This window comes from Molossus molossus, unplaced genomic scaffold, assembly GCF_014108415.1.
Source record: "Molossus molossus isolate mMolMol1 unplaced genomic scaffold, mMolMol1.p scaffold_m16_p_13, whole genome shotgun sequence".
Taxonomy (NCBI): Eukaryota; Metazoa; Chordata; class Mammalia; order Chiroptera; family Molossidae; genus Molossus; species Molossus molossus.
The window spans coordinates 82941831-82959622 of NW_023425348.1; the positions used below are offsets into that span (position 1 = coordinate 82941831).

A 17792-nucleotide genomic window follows, 5' to 3' on the forward strand; every position below is an offset into this window, starting at 1 on the left:
AAGGCATCTGGAGACTGCTTCTTTCAGTGGGGCCTGCGGGGGGTGGGGGCAGTCCCTGGGAAGGTGACTGGGACATGCGGAACAGGCCTGGGTCCAGGCCCTGCTGCTGTCCCACTCCCTTCCCCAGCCTGTCCCTAGCCTCTGTGTGCTGAGTAACAGAAGTCTTCCCCTACTCAGGGCCTGAAGTAATCAAACCCGTCTTTGACCTTGGTGAGACAGAGGAGAAAAAGTCCCAGATCAGCGCAGATAGTGGAATGAGCCTGACATCTGGTTCCCAGGTTTGTGACCTTTGTTGATAATTGTGAGCATTAAATGTGCTATCTCAGAATACTTTTGTTGTTGTTGTTGTTAATCTTCCCATTGTTTTTTAGAGAGAGAGGAAGGGAGAGAAACATCAATGTGAGAGAGAAATATTGATTGGCTGCCTCCCGTATGCACTCTGACCTGGGACTGAACCCACAACTCTTGGTGCGCAGGATACCACTCTAACCAACTGAGCCGGGGCTCCATTAACTATATTTTTAAAAATTTAGTGACATGAACCCAGCTGGTGTGGCTCAGCAGTTAGAGCATTGGCCCACGGACCAAGGAGTCACAGGTTCGATTCTGGTCAAGGGCACATACCTCAGTTGCAATTTGTTCCCAGCCCTGGTTGGGGTCGTGAGGGAGGCAGCCACTTGATGTGTCCCTTTCTTTTTTTTTTTTTATCCTCACCCGAGGACATTTTTCCATTTTTTGTTCAGATAGAGCGGGAGGGAGAGAGAGGAAGAGAGAGAGAGAGAAACATCGATGTGAAAGGGACACATTGAGTGGCTGCCACCCGCACGACCAACCAGGGCCGGGGACAAACTGCAACCAAGGTACGTGCCCTTAGCAGGAACCGAACCCAGGTCGACGCTCCAACCGCTGAGCCAAACCGGCGAGGGCTGATGTGTCCCTTTCACATTGATGTTTCTCGCCCTCTCTCTCTCTTTCTGTTCCTCTCTCTCCCTCCCATTCTATCTGAACAAAAATGGAAAAATGTCTTCGGGTGAGGATTAAAAAAAAAAAAAAAAAAAAAGAAAAAAAAAAATAATTTAGTGACACAAGTCCAGCTGGTGTGGCTCAGTGGTTGAGCATCAGCCCGTGCACCAAGAGGTCGCCGGTTCAATTCCCAGTCAGGGCACATGCCCAGGTTGTGGGCCAAGCCCCAGTGAGTGGCATGCAGAAGGCGGCCAATCGATGTTCTCTCTCATCAATGTTTCTGTCCCTCTCTCCCTCTCCCTTCCTCTCTCTCTAAAATCAATAAAGAAAAAAAATTTTTTTTTAATTTAGTGACATGGGCCCTGGCCAATTTGGCTCAGTAGTTAGAGTGTCAGCTCAAAGACTAAAGGGTCTTGGGTTTGATTCCCAGTCAAGGGCACATACTTGGGTTGCAGGTTTGATCCCCGGACTGGGTTGGGGTCATGCGGGAGGCAACCAGTCGAGTACAGTTGGCCCTCGTTTATTGCAGTTAATCAGTTTCAGACTCTACTGCAATAAATGAATTTCTGTGAAGTAGGATTCTGTATTTATATACAATCGTCTCTCGCCACTTTGCGCTTCAACTTTCACGGTTCACTCTATCGCGGTTTTTTCAAATATTATATACTATATTTCTCTCACATCAGCGTTTCTCTCCCCACCCCCCTCCCTTCCACTCTGTCTAAAAAAAAATCAATGGAAGCCCTAGCCGGTTTGGCTCAGCCGTTGGAGTGTCAGCCTGCGGACCAGAGAGTCCCGGGTTCGGTTCCCGCTAGGGGCATGTACCAAAAAAAAATAATAATAATAATTAATTAATTAAAAATCAATAGAAAAATATCCTCTGGTGAGGATTAACAACAACAAAAAATTTAGTGACATGGGAAAATGCTGACAAAGCTACATACAGTAAGATTACAATTCTATTTTTAAAATATATATAAAAAAACACTAAAAGGAAGTATACTAAAGACTTGACAGTGATTAATGTAAGTGGTCGGTTTATGGCCTGTGTTTCCTTATCCTTTCATGTATTTTCTGTAGTGAGCATGTATGTCTTTAGTGTTTCTTATTCTTATTATGTAAGTCACATATATTTTATGTTCGGAAACAAGCGATAGTAGAAGGATGGGGGTGGGGAGAAGGAAGAAGATACAGTTTTTCTTAGGGAAACAGAATAGATTGGACACCTCCCCTCATGTGTCAGGTCCTGTGTCTTGTTTCAGAGGACCGATGCAGACTCTGTTGTTGGCGTGAGCCCAGCTGTCATGATCCGAAGCTCCAGTCAGGATTCTGAAGTTAGCACCGTGGTAGGGGAGCACCACACTGGCACCTTGGTGGGCAGGGTGTGGGCTGCGCTTAGTCTCAGGTCAGCTTGGTTCTTCTCACGGTGGAGATGTTTACCTGTCATAGGTCTTTGTACACGGGATCAGACCCTGGGATTTCACCTAGGGCTTCTCCTCGTCATGTAAAGAAGGTACTCCCAGAGGCTCTGGCACCCCTTTGAAATGGGATCCTTCTTTACGGCAGCAGAGAACTCTCCCAGCTTGGCATTTCTGGGCCCCTTCCCTGGGCAGTATCCTTACTACCTTTTTTCCTTTCCAGGTGAGTAATAGTTCTGGAGAGACCCTTGGAGCAGACAGTGACTTAAGCAGCAATGCAGGCGATGGACCAGGTGGCGAGGGAAGCACCCACTTGACAAGCTCTCGGGGCACTTTGTCTGATAGTGAAATTGAGACCAACTCTGCCACCAGCGCCATCTTTGTAAGCTCTGTTTAGTAATAAAATGAGAACGGCTTTTAATGGGGGAGACAGAAAAGAATGCACAGTTAGGAGGCAATTAGAAGTAAAGGAGGAAGAAATAAATGGATAGCCTCATATATTTGGCTTAAAAAAATGTTTCTTAAGGCTTTTTAAACAGTCATTTGACTCCATGATCTGGGGCTTTTAGAACCCTCTCCTGAATCATTGATAAGTTAGATAAAGGCCTGGAATCCTATGTAGCAATAACCCCCATGTTTAAAATAGACAAAGTGATACCTTTGTGGCAATGTCAGGGTAGTTACAGTTCTCATCCAGTACCAGGGTACCTATTTCTATGGGTTAGTTTTATTCTGATCACCACTCTGTTTGTATAGCACCTTAAAATGGCATTTCTTTTAGTATATTCTAACAGTTACTTAAAATTTTTATTCATTCATAAACATCTACTAAGTGATTTACTAAATGCCAGGTTCTGTACTGAAGAAACAGAGATAAATAAGGCATGCTTTTCACTCTCAAGAAATTTACAATTCAGTATATTGCTGTGACCAATCTCTCCTGACAGGGATGGGGGACTAAGCCCTAGGTCTCACACAATAAGCCAGTGATTAATTGACATTAAATTAATTCTTTTAGTCCTTGCCTTTCGACACACTGCTCTTCAGCATATACACGCTACTTTAGCCTGAGTGTTCAGCACTTTGATACACTTGCCACTTAATCAGACGTAGTTGGGCTCATCGGGCCTTATCTTTGGGGAGAATGGAAATGAAATCAATTATTAACACTAGTGATCATTCCCACCCCAGGTCTCCTGTATAAGTGTTTCTAATAGAGCAAGTGGCGTCTCAGAGTGAACACAAGGAATAGGATCTAGGGTCAGCAGAGCCATTCAGGTTAATGGACCTTAACTCTTCGCGAGTCTGACAGACGATTTTAATAAGAGTACTTTAAATCCTTCTAATGCACTTCATTCTGGAGATTAAGGTGGGTGTTATGGAGCAACAGTCTTTCAAGAAGCCATTCAGCTGTGTGCTGTCTTTCTGGCACCTCCTGGGACAAATTCTTACTTGTCCTGTGCTGGTTGGCAAGGGCTCTTCATGCAGTTGAGTTGCTGAGAGCAGTTACCTAAATTTCTTGGCTCAAAAAAAAGGCTGTTCTAGCGGGAAGTAAATTATATTAAGTCGGTATGGTCTGTTGAACAAAGAATCGGGCTGTGAACCAGGAGGCTGGCATTTAGACACACTAATTAGATGCTGCCTAAAAATCTTTGATCAATTGCTTCTCTGTTCATGCTGTTGTATGCTTTGTGAAATGGACATGAAACCAACCTCTTACTCAGTTGAAAATATTTTTTGAATGAATAGAAAGTCTAATACTACAGAAGTGACAGATAAAAGTGATATTTTGCCCTGGCCGGTTTGGTTCAGCAGTTAGAGCATCGGCCTGCAGTCCTGAGAGACCCGGGTTCGGTTCCCGCTAAGGGCATGTACCTCAGTTGCAGTTTGTTCCCGGCCCTGGTTGGTTGTGCGGGTGGCAGCCACTCGATGTGTTCCTTTCACATCGATGTTTCTCTCTCTCTCTCCCTCCCACTCTACCTGAACAAAAAATGGAAAAATGTCCTCGGGTGAGGATAAAAAAAAAAAAAAAAAAAGTTAGTGATATTTCTAAGGGGCAGATATTTCTGAGGTGGTAGGAAAGAGGAAATTAACACTTACCAAATAGCAACCATGTGCCAGGCACTGTTAAGTGCTTTATATGTATTTTCTGATTTAATTCCTGTAATAGTTCTGGGAGGTACGTATTATAACTTCCCTTTTTTCAGGTGGAAAATGAGACTCAGAGAAGCTAAGTTTCACGACTGAGGTCACACAGCTAGTAAGAAGCAGGCCTGTGAACCTTGTTCAGTCTGACTTCTAACCCAGTGTTCTTTCTACTGTATTGTACTGCTACAACCTAATTTTTTTTTTAAGAACAAAGAGTCTCATAGAGACTAAATAATGATGATAAGTCAAAATGAAAACTTGATTGCACCTTTAGCAGGGTGATTGGATTGACTTCTGGTCAAATCGTTGAGGCCCGCAGAGCAGCAAAAGCAGGGGTATTGGGGTATATGTTGTCAATGATGGTGATGGGTGTGAGAGCCTCTTGATGAGTCACTTGGTTTGCTTTGCTCCTGTTCATCGGTACCTTAGGTGGCTGACCTGTTACCTCTTCTCTGTAGGGTAAAGCCCACAGCTTGAAGCCGATCGTAAAGGAGAAGCTGGCGGGCAGCCCCATTCGCTCTTTTGAGGATGTAAGCCAGCGAGTCTACCTCTACGAGGGACTCCTAGGTGAGAAACAGACCAGGAAGGTCCCTTGCTCTGGAAGGAAGCTGGACTCAGCCAGGAAAGAGGGCAGCACTGAACAAGTGGCTGCTTGGCTCTTTGCTGATCTCCATGCTGATGTTAGAGGGCATTTTTATATCTGAAGTAGGTGACTTACTGGGTCTGGAAGAAGCATGGGTGAAAACTTTCTAAAAGAGACTGGATTTTGTCATTAATCCGTAGCCTCTGTCTTTCTGTCTTCCTTCCTTTTCTTTCTTGCTACCATGGTCCTTCCCACTCACAAACTGGCAGGAAGGGACAAAGGATCGATGTGGGACCAGTTAGAGGATGCTGCTATGGAGACCTTTTCTATGAGTAACCACCTTTCTTTGTGTGCTGTGTTCACCCTCCTGCTCGGGAGGGGTCGGGCCTCATGTGGAGGCAGCTGGGCTGTAGATTTGGGGTGGAGAGGCTTGGGTTTTCTTTGCCTTAGAATTTGTAATGACTCCCTTTTATCCGGAGTTTACTCTATGTTGGTTGCCAGCTATATTCCTTATATGTTAGGCAAGGGCCTAAAAACCTCTATCCTACACAGGCAAAGAGCGTTCTACTTTATGGGACCAAATGCAGTTCTGGGAAGATGCGTTCTTAGATGCTGTGATGTTGGAGAGAGAAGGGATGGGTATGGACCAGGGTCCCCAGGAAATGATAGACAGGTATGATGCTTAGGAAATCCTTGGAAAAATTCAACTTTTCCACAGTTAATTCTGTGGTCTCCCACCTGAGGCATGACTGGTCCCTGGTCTCCTGCTTAGGTACCTGTCACTGGGAGAACATGACCGGAAGCGCCTAGAGGATGATGAAGATCGTTTGCTGGCCACGCTTTTGCACAACCTCATCTCCTATATGCTGCTGATGAAGGTAGTGTCGATTTTGCTTATGCCCAGCTACTGCTGATGCTGGAAGGGCAAGGCTCACTCCTATCACCTAAATTCTGGGGCCATTGGGAAGCTGACAGAGTATCTTACTAGGGCTCTCTCTCTGATGGAAAGTTTCAAGCCTTTCTGAAGCTCACACACGCTCCATTTATCTGAAGCTTTTGTTGTGCTAAGACATGTTGTGAAAGTGATTGATGATTCCATCTCATGTGTTTACTTTGAATTTTAAATGGGGTTTCTTCACTAAGTAGTTTTAGGATTCCAGTAGAACTTACCACAGAATACAATGAATTTAAAAAAAAAATGTTTTTAAGTAGTAAGTTTTAAAAAGTTTGAAAGGATGCTCATAATTCACTTTTTAGCCCAGCTGGTGTGGCTCAGTAGTTGAATATCGACCCATGCACCAACAGGTCATCAGTTCGATTCCCAGTCAGGGCACATGCCTAGGTTGTGGGCCAAATCCCCAGTGGGGTGCATGCAGGAAGTGGCCAATTGATGTTCTCTCTCATCAGTGTTTCTCTCTCCCTCTCCCTTCCTTTCTTTTGAAAATCAATAAAGGAAAAAAAACTAAAAAAAAAGAATTCACTTTTTAGTACTAGCCCTCTATCATAGAATTTTCCATAAACATAAAAAGAATTACCTATTGAAAAAGTAGCGGTAGGTTCTAGTTTGACTTGGCTGTACGTGGTGTTTATAGTTGTGGGAAAAGTACGTCACCAAATAGAAGAGTTCTGCTCTGAAAGGGACTTAGTGGGCAGACCAAGTGGGTTTGTCCCGTGCTCTCCTCTCAGCCTCTACATGTGAAGGGACGCGTTGATCCAATACAGAGAACGCCCTACAGGCGGACCTCTTGGTTTTGTTTCATTTTCTGTTATAAGGCTCATGCTACTCTATTGAACTCCAGGGGTTCCAGTTACCTCAGGTTGGGAAAGGGTGTCAGTCTTTAAGGTGTCTTGGCTATGAGTGAGTACACGGTATTGCTACTTTAAGCCATTGTTTGTGAATTATACTCCGAGGAACCCTGAGGGCTTTTAGGGCCCTTTTAGGGGTGAGCATTATGATATTGGTTGGGGATAAGGAGGAAGTGTCCCACTTTTCTGCAGAAGCCACTGAGAGTCAGAAGTAGGGTTTTTCTGGCAGAACGCAGTGAAAGGTTTTCTCTCATATTTAGTCATACAGTCTTTCAGAAATGCACTTCTCGCAGACAATAGGAAACTTACCTGTACATTCCCTCTACCTAGGTCAAAAGGAGCGCGGATCCCTTATTAAGATCCTCTTTTGCTTTCCAGGTACCTAAGAATGACATCCGGAAGAAGGTGAGGCGCCTAATGGGAAAGTCCCATATTGGGCTTGTGTACAGCCAGCAAATCAATGAAGTGCTTGATCAGCTGACCAACCTGGTAAGCATATCTCGCCATTCCTTAGACTCCCTTCCACTGTTCTTGTCAGCCTCCCAGGCTTGGGCCTTGGGGCCTAATGCAGGCTTCCCCACTGGTCATTGCTAGGCTTGCATATTTTCAAAATCCCCAGTTCTGAAAATAGGACTGTTACGCTAGATGAGGCCTTAGTCCTTTTGTTTTGTGATCGGATCCTTTGTACTAAAATGCTTGTGCAGCCATCTACCACGTGGTCAGTGGACCCCTGAGGATCCACCAGGTGAAAACTGTTTTCATCATGATGCTAAAATGGTATTTGCCTTTTTCACTGGTTGACATTTGCACTGATGGTGGGTAGAACCACTGGTGCCTTAACACAGTGAAGACAGCGGCCCCAAACCATGCGAGTGGCCACTGGAGTGCTCACCTCCACACAGTCTCAGTTAAAACAGAAAACAACTCAGTTTCACTTATGAATGTCCTTGATGAAGCATTAACTTTATTACATCTGATTCTTGATTATACATCTTTGTAATAGTCTATGTAATGAAATGAGTCATTTACACAAAGTATTTCTGCTGCAAATCGAAATGCAGTGGTTTCAAGGAGAAGCAGGGGTGGCAGTTTGAGTTGCAGTGAACGAGCAGCTTTGTTCTCGCAACTTCACTTCGACGTGGAAGAAGCGAACAGACTACAGATATTCAGAGTCGGGTGTTGGGCAGACTTAAACTTGAAGCTTCCTGGTATTGTAAAGAGTTTTCTTATGTGGTTGATGATATTAATAAATGTGGATTTTTGATATTATGTAACATGTCAACATTTAGAAGAGCTGCTGCATAACTTGATAAACTGTATTTCCCAAATGACTATTGTGTGATGTTAGAAATTCAAGTATGGGTAAAGCCACTCATAATGTAAGGAAGAGAAATGGATTTTAATGAAGCAGAGTACAAAATGTTCACTGATGTGTTTTCAGATTCCACACTGCAACTGACTTTTTTAGAAATTGCAACTTCTCTAAGTTTGGGTATAGTATCAAAGAAGAATATGCATATTTATCTGGAAAGCCTATTAAAATACTTCTCCCCTTTCCAAATACGTATCTCTGAGGCCAGGTTTTCTCTATATAGCTTAACCAAAGCAGTATATCACAACAGGTTGAATGCAGAAGCAGATATGAGGATCCAGCGATTTTTTATTAAGCCAAACTTTAAAGAGATTTGCAAAAATGTAAAACAGTGCCATTCTTCTCATTTCTTTTGTTTTGGGAAATATAGTTTTACCAATAATATGTTATTTATGTTACTTTCCTATGCATTTATTATTAATGAATATTAATTAATTTTAACAAAATTAAGAAACATTTTAACATTTTCTGTTTTAATTTCTAGTATGGTGAATATAAATATAACGCACGCAAACATAAGCCTTTGGGAGTTGTCAGTGATTTTTAAGGAATATAAGAGTGCTGAGACCAAAAAGTTTGAGAACACTTCCCTGGTAACCAGTGGCCAGCAGATAGCACAGTGCTAAGAAAGCTGATATGAATTTAATTGCTGAATGGAGGATTCTTGGCCCAGAGCGTTCTGTGAGAGGGATGTATGGATGTCCCAAAAAGGTCTCTCTTTCCCCAGAATGGCCGTGATCTCTCTATCCGGTCCAGTGGTAGCCGGCACATGAAGAAGCAGACATTTGTGGTACATGCAGGGACAGACACAAATGGAGACATCTTTTTTATGGAGGTAGGTACTGGCTCATGCTAGGAGCCCAAAGGAACATTTGAGAGTCACAAGGGTCCAGCCGGTGTGGCTCAGTGGTTGAGCATCAGCCCATGCACCAAGAGAGTCACAAGGAACTCCTAAAACTGATGTCGGGATATTTTCCCATTTATCTTATTCACCTTCATGATCCATTTATCATTAAAATTGTCAAGCTCTTATGCTAATAATATAATAGATTATTCCCCATCATTCCTTCTATATATGCATGCGCACATACACACATACATATATATTTATATGGATGTAATAGATGATATAGTCACATTGTTCATAAGTCAGAGCAACATAAAGTGATATATGTATTGGGAAGTCTTGCTCTCATTCTTATCTCTATCCTCCTCACCCCTTCCTCTTGTAGGTAACCACTTTTAGTGGTCTCCTTTGTATCTTCCAGTTTTTTTACTCAAACACAATAAAATATGAACATAATTTATTATTTTTCATCTTTCTTAGCACATCTGTACCTTGTTTTTTTCATTAAACATATTCTGGAGACCTTCAACATAAGTAAAAAAAAAAGCTTTCTCATTGTTTTTACAGCTACATACTACTCCACCGTGTGGCTGTACCATAGTTTATTTAACCAGTCAGTATATATGCACCCTTGGTTTTCTTCAAGATTTTTGCTGTTGCTAATACTGCTAAGAATGATGCTGGGCCTGCTTCATTTCATACATATGCAGGTTTATCTAAGAATTTCCAGAAGTGGGATTACTGGGTCAAAGGGAAAATGAAATTATAATTTTGGTTGATATGATCCAGAATTGTCTCTTAATGTATAATAGTCCCCCTCCTACCTTTCCAGTACCTTTTTTTTAAAAAGAAATTTGCCCTATGGAGTATCTCACATTCTAGACTCTTTGTTGATTGGTGTTAACGTGTTTCTATTGATTGAATTTCTTATAAATTGGTAGTTTTATATAGAGGTTTGAACAGCTTTAGATTCAGTATGTTGGCAAGAATACTTCATGGATAGTACTGTATATTTCCCATTGCCACATATGGTCGTTTCTCTCCTAGTGATCAGTGGGTTCAGATGTGGCAGCCTGATCTAACCACTGAAAAGTTCCTCAATAGTCTTCTGATCTTGCTTGCGATATTTTTTGCCTTGTAGAATTTTTATTATTTCTTAAAAACATTTTCTTCTTTATTGATTTTAGAGAGAGAGCAAGGGATAGGGAGGGAGATAGAAACATGGAAGAGAGAGAACATCCATCGGCCGCCTCCTGCACGCCCCCCCACTGGGGATCTGGCCCACAATCTGGACATGTGTCCTGACTGGGAATCGAACCAGCAACCTCTTGGTGCATGGGTCGACACTCAACCAATAAGCCTCACTGGCCGGGCAAATTTTTGTTACTTTTATGTAGTTGAATTCATCAGTCATTTCTTTTATGGCTTCTGAATTTTGAGTCATAGTTAGAAAAGCTCTTCCTTACTCCAGCATATAAAGGACATGGCTATATTTTCTCCATTTCTGTGTTTTTAATTCTAAAATGAACCTCTTCTAATAGTAGGGACCGAGTACACCTCCCATATAAAGTAGCGAAATTAAGTAATTTTTATAAGTACTCTGTTTCCTTTTGGCTTAGTTGAATTTGGTTTTTATATTCACAGCTTTTTACTTATTTATTTTATTTTATATTATTTTTTTAATCTTTACCTGAGGACATTTTTTCTTTTTTATCCTTACCCGAGGATATTTTCCCATTTTTTGTACAGATAGAGTGGGAGGGAGAGAGAGGAAGGGAAAGAGAGAGAAACATCGACGTGAAGGGACACATCGAGTGGCTGCCACCCGCATGACCAACCAGGGCCGGGGACAAACTGTAACCGAAGTACGTGCCCTTAGCGGGAACCGAACCCGGGTCTCTCCGGACCGCAGGCCGACGCTCTAACCGCTGAGCCAAACTGGCCAGGGAATTTTTTCATTTTTTGTTCAGATAGAGTGGGAGGGAGAGAGAGGAAGAGAGAGAGAGAGAGAGAGAGAGAAACATCGACGTGAAAGCTACACATCGAGTGGCTGCCACCCACGTGACCCAAGCAGGGCCGGGGACAAATTGCAACCGAGGACATGCCCTTAGCAGGAACCGAACCTAGGTCTCTCTGGACCGCAGGCCGACACTCTAACCGCTGAGCCAAACCAGCCAGAGGCTTTTTATTTATTTTTATTTTCTTTTTTTAATCCTCACCCAAGGATATTTTTCCATTGATTTTCAGATAGAGTATGAGTGGTGGAGAGAGAGAGAGAAACGTTGATGTGAGAGAGACACATCGATTGGTTGCCTCCCACACAACCCCAACCAGGACCAGGGATTGAACTGCAACCAGGGCACACTCACATCTTTTTAAACAGATGGTTTATCAAAAACGGAGCAGAAACATACACGTTGATGTAACTGACAAGGGAGTCCTTGTCATGTTGCCTTGAAGTGTTAGAATTTGGCCAGGTGTCTCTCAGAGCCGAGTGCTGACTTAGGGTGTCTGCCCACAGCAGAGATGGCAGGTGATTCCTGCCCTTTCCTATTCCTTTAAAAAATAAATCTCTCTGGAAAATTCTTAGAAGTATAGGACTCCCTCTCACCACTGTGCAGGGGGGCCTCATACTGAGTCCCTGGGGTAAGGGATGACCCTCACCTAGATGGCGCTCCCCTGAAGTGCTGCCACACCAAAGGAAGGTGCCTCACTCACTCTGTCATCAGCTGGCTGCTCTGAGCTTATGGCAATTTGCAAAGGCTTTAAAAAATCATCTTAAGGGCCCTGGCCAGGTAGCTCAGTTGATTAGAGCGTTGTTCCAGTATGCCAGGTTGTGGGTTTGATCCCCAGTCAGGGCACATACAAACATCAACCAATGAATGCATGAATAAGTGGAACAACAAGAATCGAGATTTCTTTTTCTCTCTCCCTTCCTCCCTCTCTAAAATCAATATCATTTTTAAAAATTAAAATAAAAAATAAAACCTTACTATAAAAAAAAAAGTGAAACAATAATCCACAGAATGGGACAGAAATCTAAAAATATAAATAAAATAAAAAATCATCTTTAGCCCTGGCCAGTTTGTCTCAACAGTTAGAGTGTTGGCCCTCAGACCTCAGACTGAAGGGTCCTGGGTTTGATTCCCAGTCAAGGGCATGTACCTGGGTTGCAGGTTCAGTCGCTGACCTCAGTCAGGGTCATGCAGGAAGCAACCAATCGCTGTGCCTCTCATATCAATGTTTCTCTCTCCCCCACCCTTCTCCCTAATCAATGGGAAATATCCTCTGGTGAGAATTAACAATAACAAGAAAAAATTTTAAATCGTCTATATTGCCCTTTTTATTTTTTTTATTTAAATAAATTTTTTTTCTTTTTCCTTTATTGATTTTACAGAGAGAGAAAATGAGAGAGAGAGAGAGATAGAAACATCGAAGAGAGAGAACATCGATTGGATGCCTCCGGCTTGCCCCCCACTGGGGATCAGGCCTACAACCTGGGCATGTGCCCTGACCAAGAATCAAACTGGCAACATCTTGGTGCATGGGTCGATGCTCAACCACTGAGCCACACCGGCCGAACTATATTTGCCTTTTCAAAAAATTAAATTTAACGAGTTAAGATTGGTTAATGATATCATATACATTTCAGGTGTACATCATAATTTAATATCTGTATACTCTAGTGTGCTTACCACCCCAAATCTAGCTTCCTTTCATTACCACCTGTTTTAACCTCCTTTACCCAATTCACCCTTCCCGCACTGTGTTTTGTTCTTTTCAGTACAAAAGTGAAACAGTATGTGCTTTAAAGGTTTCAAACCACATAGAAGTAAATAAAGTAAAAATTTCTCTTACTTCCTCCCAATGCCATGTCTCAGAGGCAGTCACTTGTTAGTTTGGTGTGAATCCTTTCAGATTTCTTAAAACATGCATATTTGTATAAATAGAGCTTACTTCTATGGGATTTTGTTCTAGTGTTTACAAAAGTGGTATCAAAGTACAAATATTATTATGTAATTTGTTTGTTTTGTATTTAATGCATCACTTGTGTAATTAATTTTTAAAAAGATCGATGCAGAGCCGTGGCCAGTGTGGCTCCGTAAGTTGGGCGTCGCCCCATGTGCACTGAATGGTAGCAGGATCATTCCCAGTCAGCGCACATGCCCAGGTTGCAGGCTTGATCCCAGTAGGGGGCGTGCGGGAGGCAGCTGATCAGTGTTTTGCTGTATTGATGTTTCTCTCTTTCCCCCCTCTCCCTCTCTCTCTCTCTCTCTCAAAAAAAAAAATCTTAAAAAAAGATTTATGCAGAACTAGGGCCCAGCCAGGATTAGAACTGTGTTGGTTCCGTTCTTGTTCTCCTCCGTTAGCCTGCCGTAGTCCCTGCCACTGAGCTTATCAACAGAGGTGACCGCTAGGGTTGTAAGGTGCAGGCATGAGCTGTCCTTGCAGTGACTCCTTTTTTTTCACTAAACCGCCTAGTGGACGGGATGTCCAGCAGCTCAGTGTTGGTGTCTCCACCTAAGGAAGACTATGAGCACACATCAGAGAACGTGACCCTGGGGTGCTACCAGAGCTAGTTGTCCCAACAGCGTAGTGAGGCCTGGGATGCGAGAGACCCGGCGGGACAGGAACCGCTGAGCTGCTCTGCGCCCCTCCAGGTGTGTGACGACTGCGTGGTGCTGCGCAGCAACATCGGGACCGTGTACGAGCGCTGGTGGTACGAGAAGCTCATCAACATGACCTACTGTCCCAAGACCAAGGTGTTGTGCTTGTGGCGCAGGAACGGCTCTGAGACCCAGCTCAACAAATTCTACACTAAGAAGGTACCGTGGGGTTGAGGTGGGCACTGAGGGTAAAGTATTGTTTCTCATCCTCAAGTTAAAATTCCCAAACCCATGTCTGGAGCCCCACTTTCGCCTCTGGCCGTTGTGTGGGCTACATGGAGCTCTCTCTGAGGTCCGGGCATTGGCCCAGGCCCTCGGCAGCCAAGTGGAGCAGGGGCGGGGACTCTGGGAGGCCTGTGTGACAGGCAGGTCTCCCCCCTGTGCCGCAGTGTCGGGAGCTGTACTACTGCGTGAAGGACAGCATGGAGCGAGCTGCCGCCCGACAGCAGAGCATCAAACCTGGTGAGGAGAGAGCTCCCTGAGCAAGTGCCTTCGTTTGTTTTCCTCTTCATTAGTGTCAGAGGACGGTGAGCGTGGGATTCCCCACCTCCCAGTTAGCTGACGACCTCCTCCCTCACCCCAGGGCCTGAACTAGGTGGCGAGTTCCCGGTGCAGGACATGAAGACTGGTGAGGGTGGCTTGCTGCAGGTCACCCTAGAAGGGATCAATCTCAAGTTCATGCACAACCAGGTGGGTGAAGTGGCAGAGCAAGGCTTCCTAGCCCTGTTGTTCCATCTGCGATAAGGATCAGGGTCGAGGTCCCCAGTGCCTTCCCAGTGAGCATGCGAGGGCTGAGGCGAGTGGGAGAATTGGAGCAGCTGGAGCAGAGGAGTCAGGGCGGCGGGCACAGTGACGTTGACCACCACCTGGAAGGGGCAGCAGGAAGTTACAAGGGAGGCTGGGGAAGAGGGAGCCTTGTCGTTAGGCCCATCAGACTCGGCACAGTGTGAGTGGGAGCGTCTCACTGGCCCTTCTTCGCAGCGTCTGCCGTCCCTGTCCCCAGGGTATGCTTTGGCTTGGTGGTTTTGCTTTGAGAGTCTAGACCAGCTGATCTTGCTCGCGTGTGTCTGGTGTGCGTGAAGCTTGCGTGTGTGAGCAGCTCATACCTGGCCTCTCTGGAGTGTTTGCTTCTTCTCCTGCGGGTTCTTCTTCCTGCTCCTTCCTCCGAGTGCCCTGCTGTGTCCCTGCCCACAGGCCCACCCCTGCTGCCGACGGGGCATTTCAGATCCATCTCTCCCTCATTGTGATTTCACAGTAGGAGCTGACTTGTTTCTCTCTCTCGGTCTTTTAACACGATGTTACTTTTTCTCTCAGTGGACATCCCTTAAGCTAATTCCTTTCTGAGGCCAGCGCATCATCCCAGGTCCGTGCCCACTTCCGACTTTTCACACAAGTGCCTTCCCTCCCTCCTCCCTGATACACTGGTTGCTGTCCTGAGGCTTGGAGCCAGAGCCAGGCTTGAGGTGCCACAGCCCTGGCGGGGCAGCAGGTGCTCAGGGAGCTGAACACCTGGATTCTGTGCTTTCTCCCTCCACTTGCCGCTCTAGTTCTTCAGAAACCTAGCTGGGCAGTTTGGTGTGATGGCAGTGTCCTTTCTGTAGTATATTTACTACTAGTGATACTAGTATTCTCAGTGGTAAACTAGTACACAGTCCCACAGAGGGGTTGCCTAAGTGCTCTTCTGCACCATAAAGGTGCTGGCATTTCTTGGGGAACAGGATTCTTACCACATTTTAGTACTGTGGCTTCCTCTCATGCCTCACCTTCGGAAGACAAGGTCTCATCAACACCCAGATGCCCTCGGCCGTGCCCACCCTTGGTATATGGCCCCTTTGGACGGACCTAACTTCTAACTTACAAAGCGCATCTGAGCCTGGAGTGTAGGGCTTTGCCCCAGAAGACAGAGATCAGACCCTGATCAGAGAGGGGAGATCAGACCCTGACTGACAGATAAGGCCGTGGTCTGCCTTGTGCCACGGAGCAGGGGGTTGGAGTCGAGGAGCCTGGGACCCTCCGAGGGAGTTAACGCAGTTGGGGTAACACATGGGAAAAGCGTGGTCTTTGGAGTCAGGACTGACTTGGATTCAGAGCCCAGCTTCGTTGCTCACGGGCAGATGAGGTTTGCGACCCTCGGTGTCCTCATCGTGAAGTGCAGGCCGAGCTCCGCTGGCCGCGTAGGTGGGGCGGTTGCCAGTAGTGTCTGTAAGACTCCCAGTGGGAGCTCGTGAGTGGTAGCTGTTGTGTCATCACCTCGTGCTTCTGGGGAGAGCCTGGATCCTGTCCAAGGAAGATAGCAGCGCCGCCACCCCAAGGACAGTCTGAGGGGAGCTTTGCGCCCGTGCCAGCCCTCTGCGCCGGAGGAGGATGCATGGAAGGGTAGAGCTGATGGGCTGAATGGGGGACCCCTGGGCACAGTGTCCCACAAACACTACCCTGGACACAGGGTCCGGGTGGGCAGCCCAAGCCAGCAGAGGGGCCTTCGGGTTGGGTTTGACCATTAAAACTAACACCTTCATTTCTCTCCCATGCTTTCTCCTCCGGCCAGGAGCGGAAGGTACATGCCCTTTCTGCTATCTTCGCTTCTTAGCGCTTTTGAGTTGTGTGTGTGTGGATTCTCCTGTCCTCCCTCGGGAAGTAGGTTTTCTGTGTGTGGGTGGGGCTGTAGCTGGGAGAGTGGGCTTTAGGGGCACGGGGAGCCCCTGGGCCTTACCCCACCTCCCTCCCTCTCTTGCAGGTTTTCATAGAGCTGAATCACATTAAAAAGTGCAATACAGTTCGAGGCGTCTTTGTCCTGGAGGAATTTGGTAATTACACTCTTTTGCTCTTAGGTCTGGACTCACATGGCAGTAACTCAAACCTCGGAGCTCCAGAGGAGGGACTAGAGGCAGAGAGAAGAGCCTTTGCAGAGAGGTCTGGGGGGCAGGAGTGATAGGGAAGGAGAGAGAACCCAGAGAGGAGAGGAGGGGAGAAAGAAGAGAGACAGCAGCTAGGGAGTGAGTCACAGACGAGCTAGTGGCCTGAGCCGGGGTTAGAGTTCAGAGGTGGCCCTGCAGAGGCTCAGTAAACTAGCGCCAGGCTCCCTTGTGTGGCCGGCCGGTGGTCAGAAAGTTCTGGGGCAGAGCAGACGGGCAATCCCCATGCCCTGCTGTGTTCACGTCGCCTGCTGCCATCCTCCTGGTAGCCCGGTGCGCCATCCTCACTCCCCGATGCCACTCAGGTGTCCGCCGAGCCTCTGCCAGAGGAGGGGCACGTGGTGGTCCAGGTAGACTCACTCCCGAGGGCAGGGAAGCCTAGTGGGCCTCAGGCAGCCAGGCAGTTGTAGCTGCAGCTGGGAGCCGCCCCAGCCAGGCGCAGGCGCAGAGTAGTGCAGCGGTCTCCCCCCGGGGCTTTGAGTTCCTGCTGTGTTTGTGCTTCATTCTCTTGTGCCCCTCGTTGCTGCTATGAAAACCTCCGTCCTCCAGCAGGTAAAGTGACGGCTCGCTCTGCTGCCTCTCCCCAGGCCCTGCCTCGGCCCGCAGTGGGTGGGGCGGGCTCCCTCTACCGACCGCTGCGCACAGTGCCAGTTGGTCTCTCCCCACCCTCCTTCCCGGCCTCCCTCCACCCTGCTCGCTGGTTCTGAGTTTTCCCTTGTGTGCTCCCTCTCTTCTGCCAGAGAGAGATTTGGGGGAATCTTCCAACTCAGGAGAGGACCTGGGCTTCTTGTACCTTTGATGAGTTTAATTCCCTGTTAACCCCTCCCCCTCACCCCTGAATTCACCTTCCAGGGTCAGAAGGAGGTGTAGCCAACTCTTGCCTGACCTTTCTGGCCCCTGGGGATGCCGTGCCCTCCGCTCCCATCTCCAGGGACCATGGTGGTGGCTGAGCTCCGGGCCTACTCCTTTCTCTGGCCAGGCAGAACCCCTGCATGGCTGGGGCAGGGGTGACTCCTAGTCTTGCATTTTGGGCTGTGGACATGTGTGTATTTGCCTGATGCTCCCTGTCACCTCCC

The 17792-nt window shown here is 46.4% G+C and overlaps 1 protein-coding gene across 50 annotated transcripts in view; it reads left to right on the forward strand.

Annotated features, from left to right (window-relative positions):
* MADD (MAP kinase activating death domain) overlaps positions 1-17792 on the forward strand; it is a 40449-nt gene that overhangs the window by 20642 nt on the left and 2015 nt on the right. For 8 of the 50 annotated variants that reach the window (XM_036259326.1, XM_036259325.1, XM_036259338.1 and 5 more), the window contains 15 exons: positions 178-278; positions 2226-2309; positions 2605-2763; positions 4988-5096; positions 5382-5444; positions 5665-5785; positions 5885-5990; positions 7297-7407; positions 9018-9125; positions 13799-13963; positions 14194-14266; positions 14388-14494; positions 16350-16358; positions 16539-16608; positions 17266-17268. In XM_036259326.1, the coding sequence (XP_036115219.1) occupies positions 178-278; positions 2226-2309; positions 2605-2763; positions 4988-5096; positions 5382-5444; positions 5665-5785; positions 5885-5990; positions 7297-7407; positions 9018-9125; positions 13799-13963; positions 14194-14266; positions 14388-14494; positions 16350-16358; positions 16539-16608; positions 17266-17268 (1389 nt within the window). The remainder of the gene's footprint in view (positions 1-177; positions 279-2225; positions 2310-2604; positions 2764-4987; positions 5097-5381; positions 5445-5664; positions 5786-5884; positions 5991-7296; positions 7408-9017; positions 9126-13798; positions 13964-14193; positions 14267-14387; positions 14495-16349; positions 16359-16538; positions 16609-17265; positions 17269-17792) is intronic. The other 42 variants (XM_036259335.1, XM_036259342.1, XM_036259337.1 and 39 more) reach the window with 17 other exon arrangements.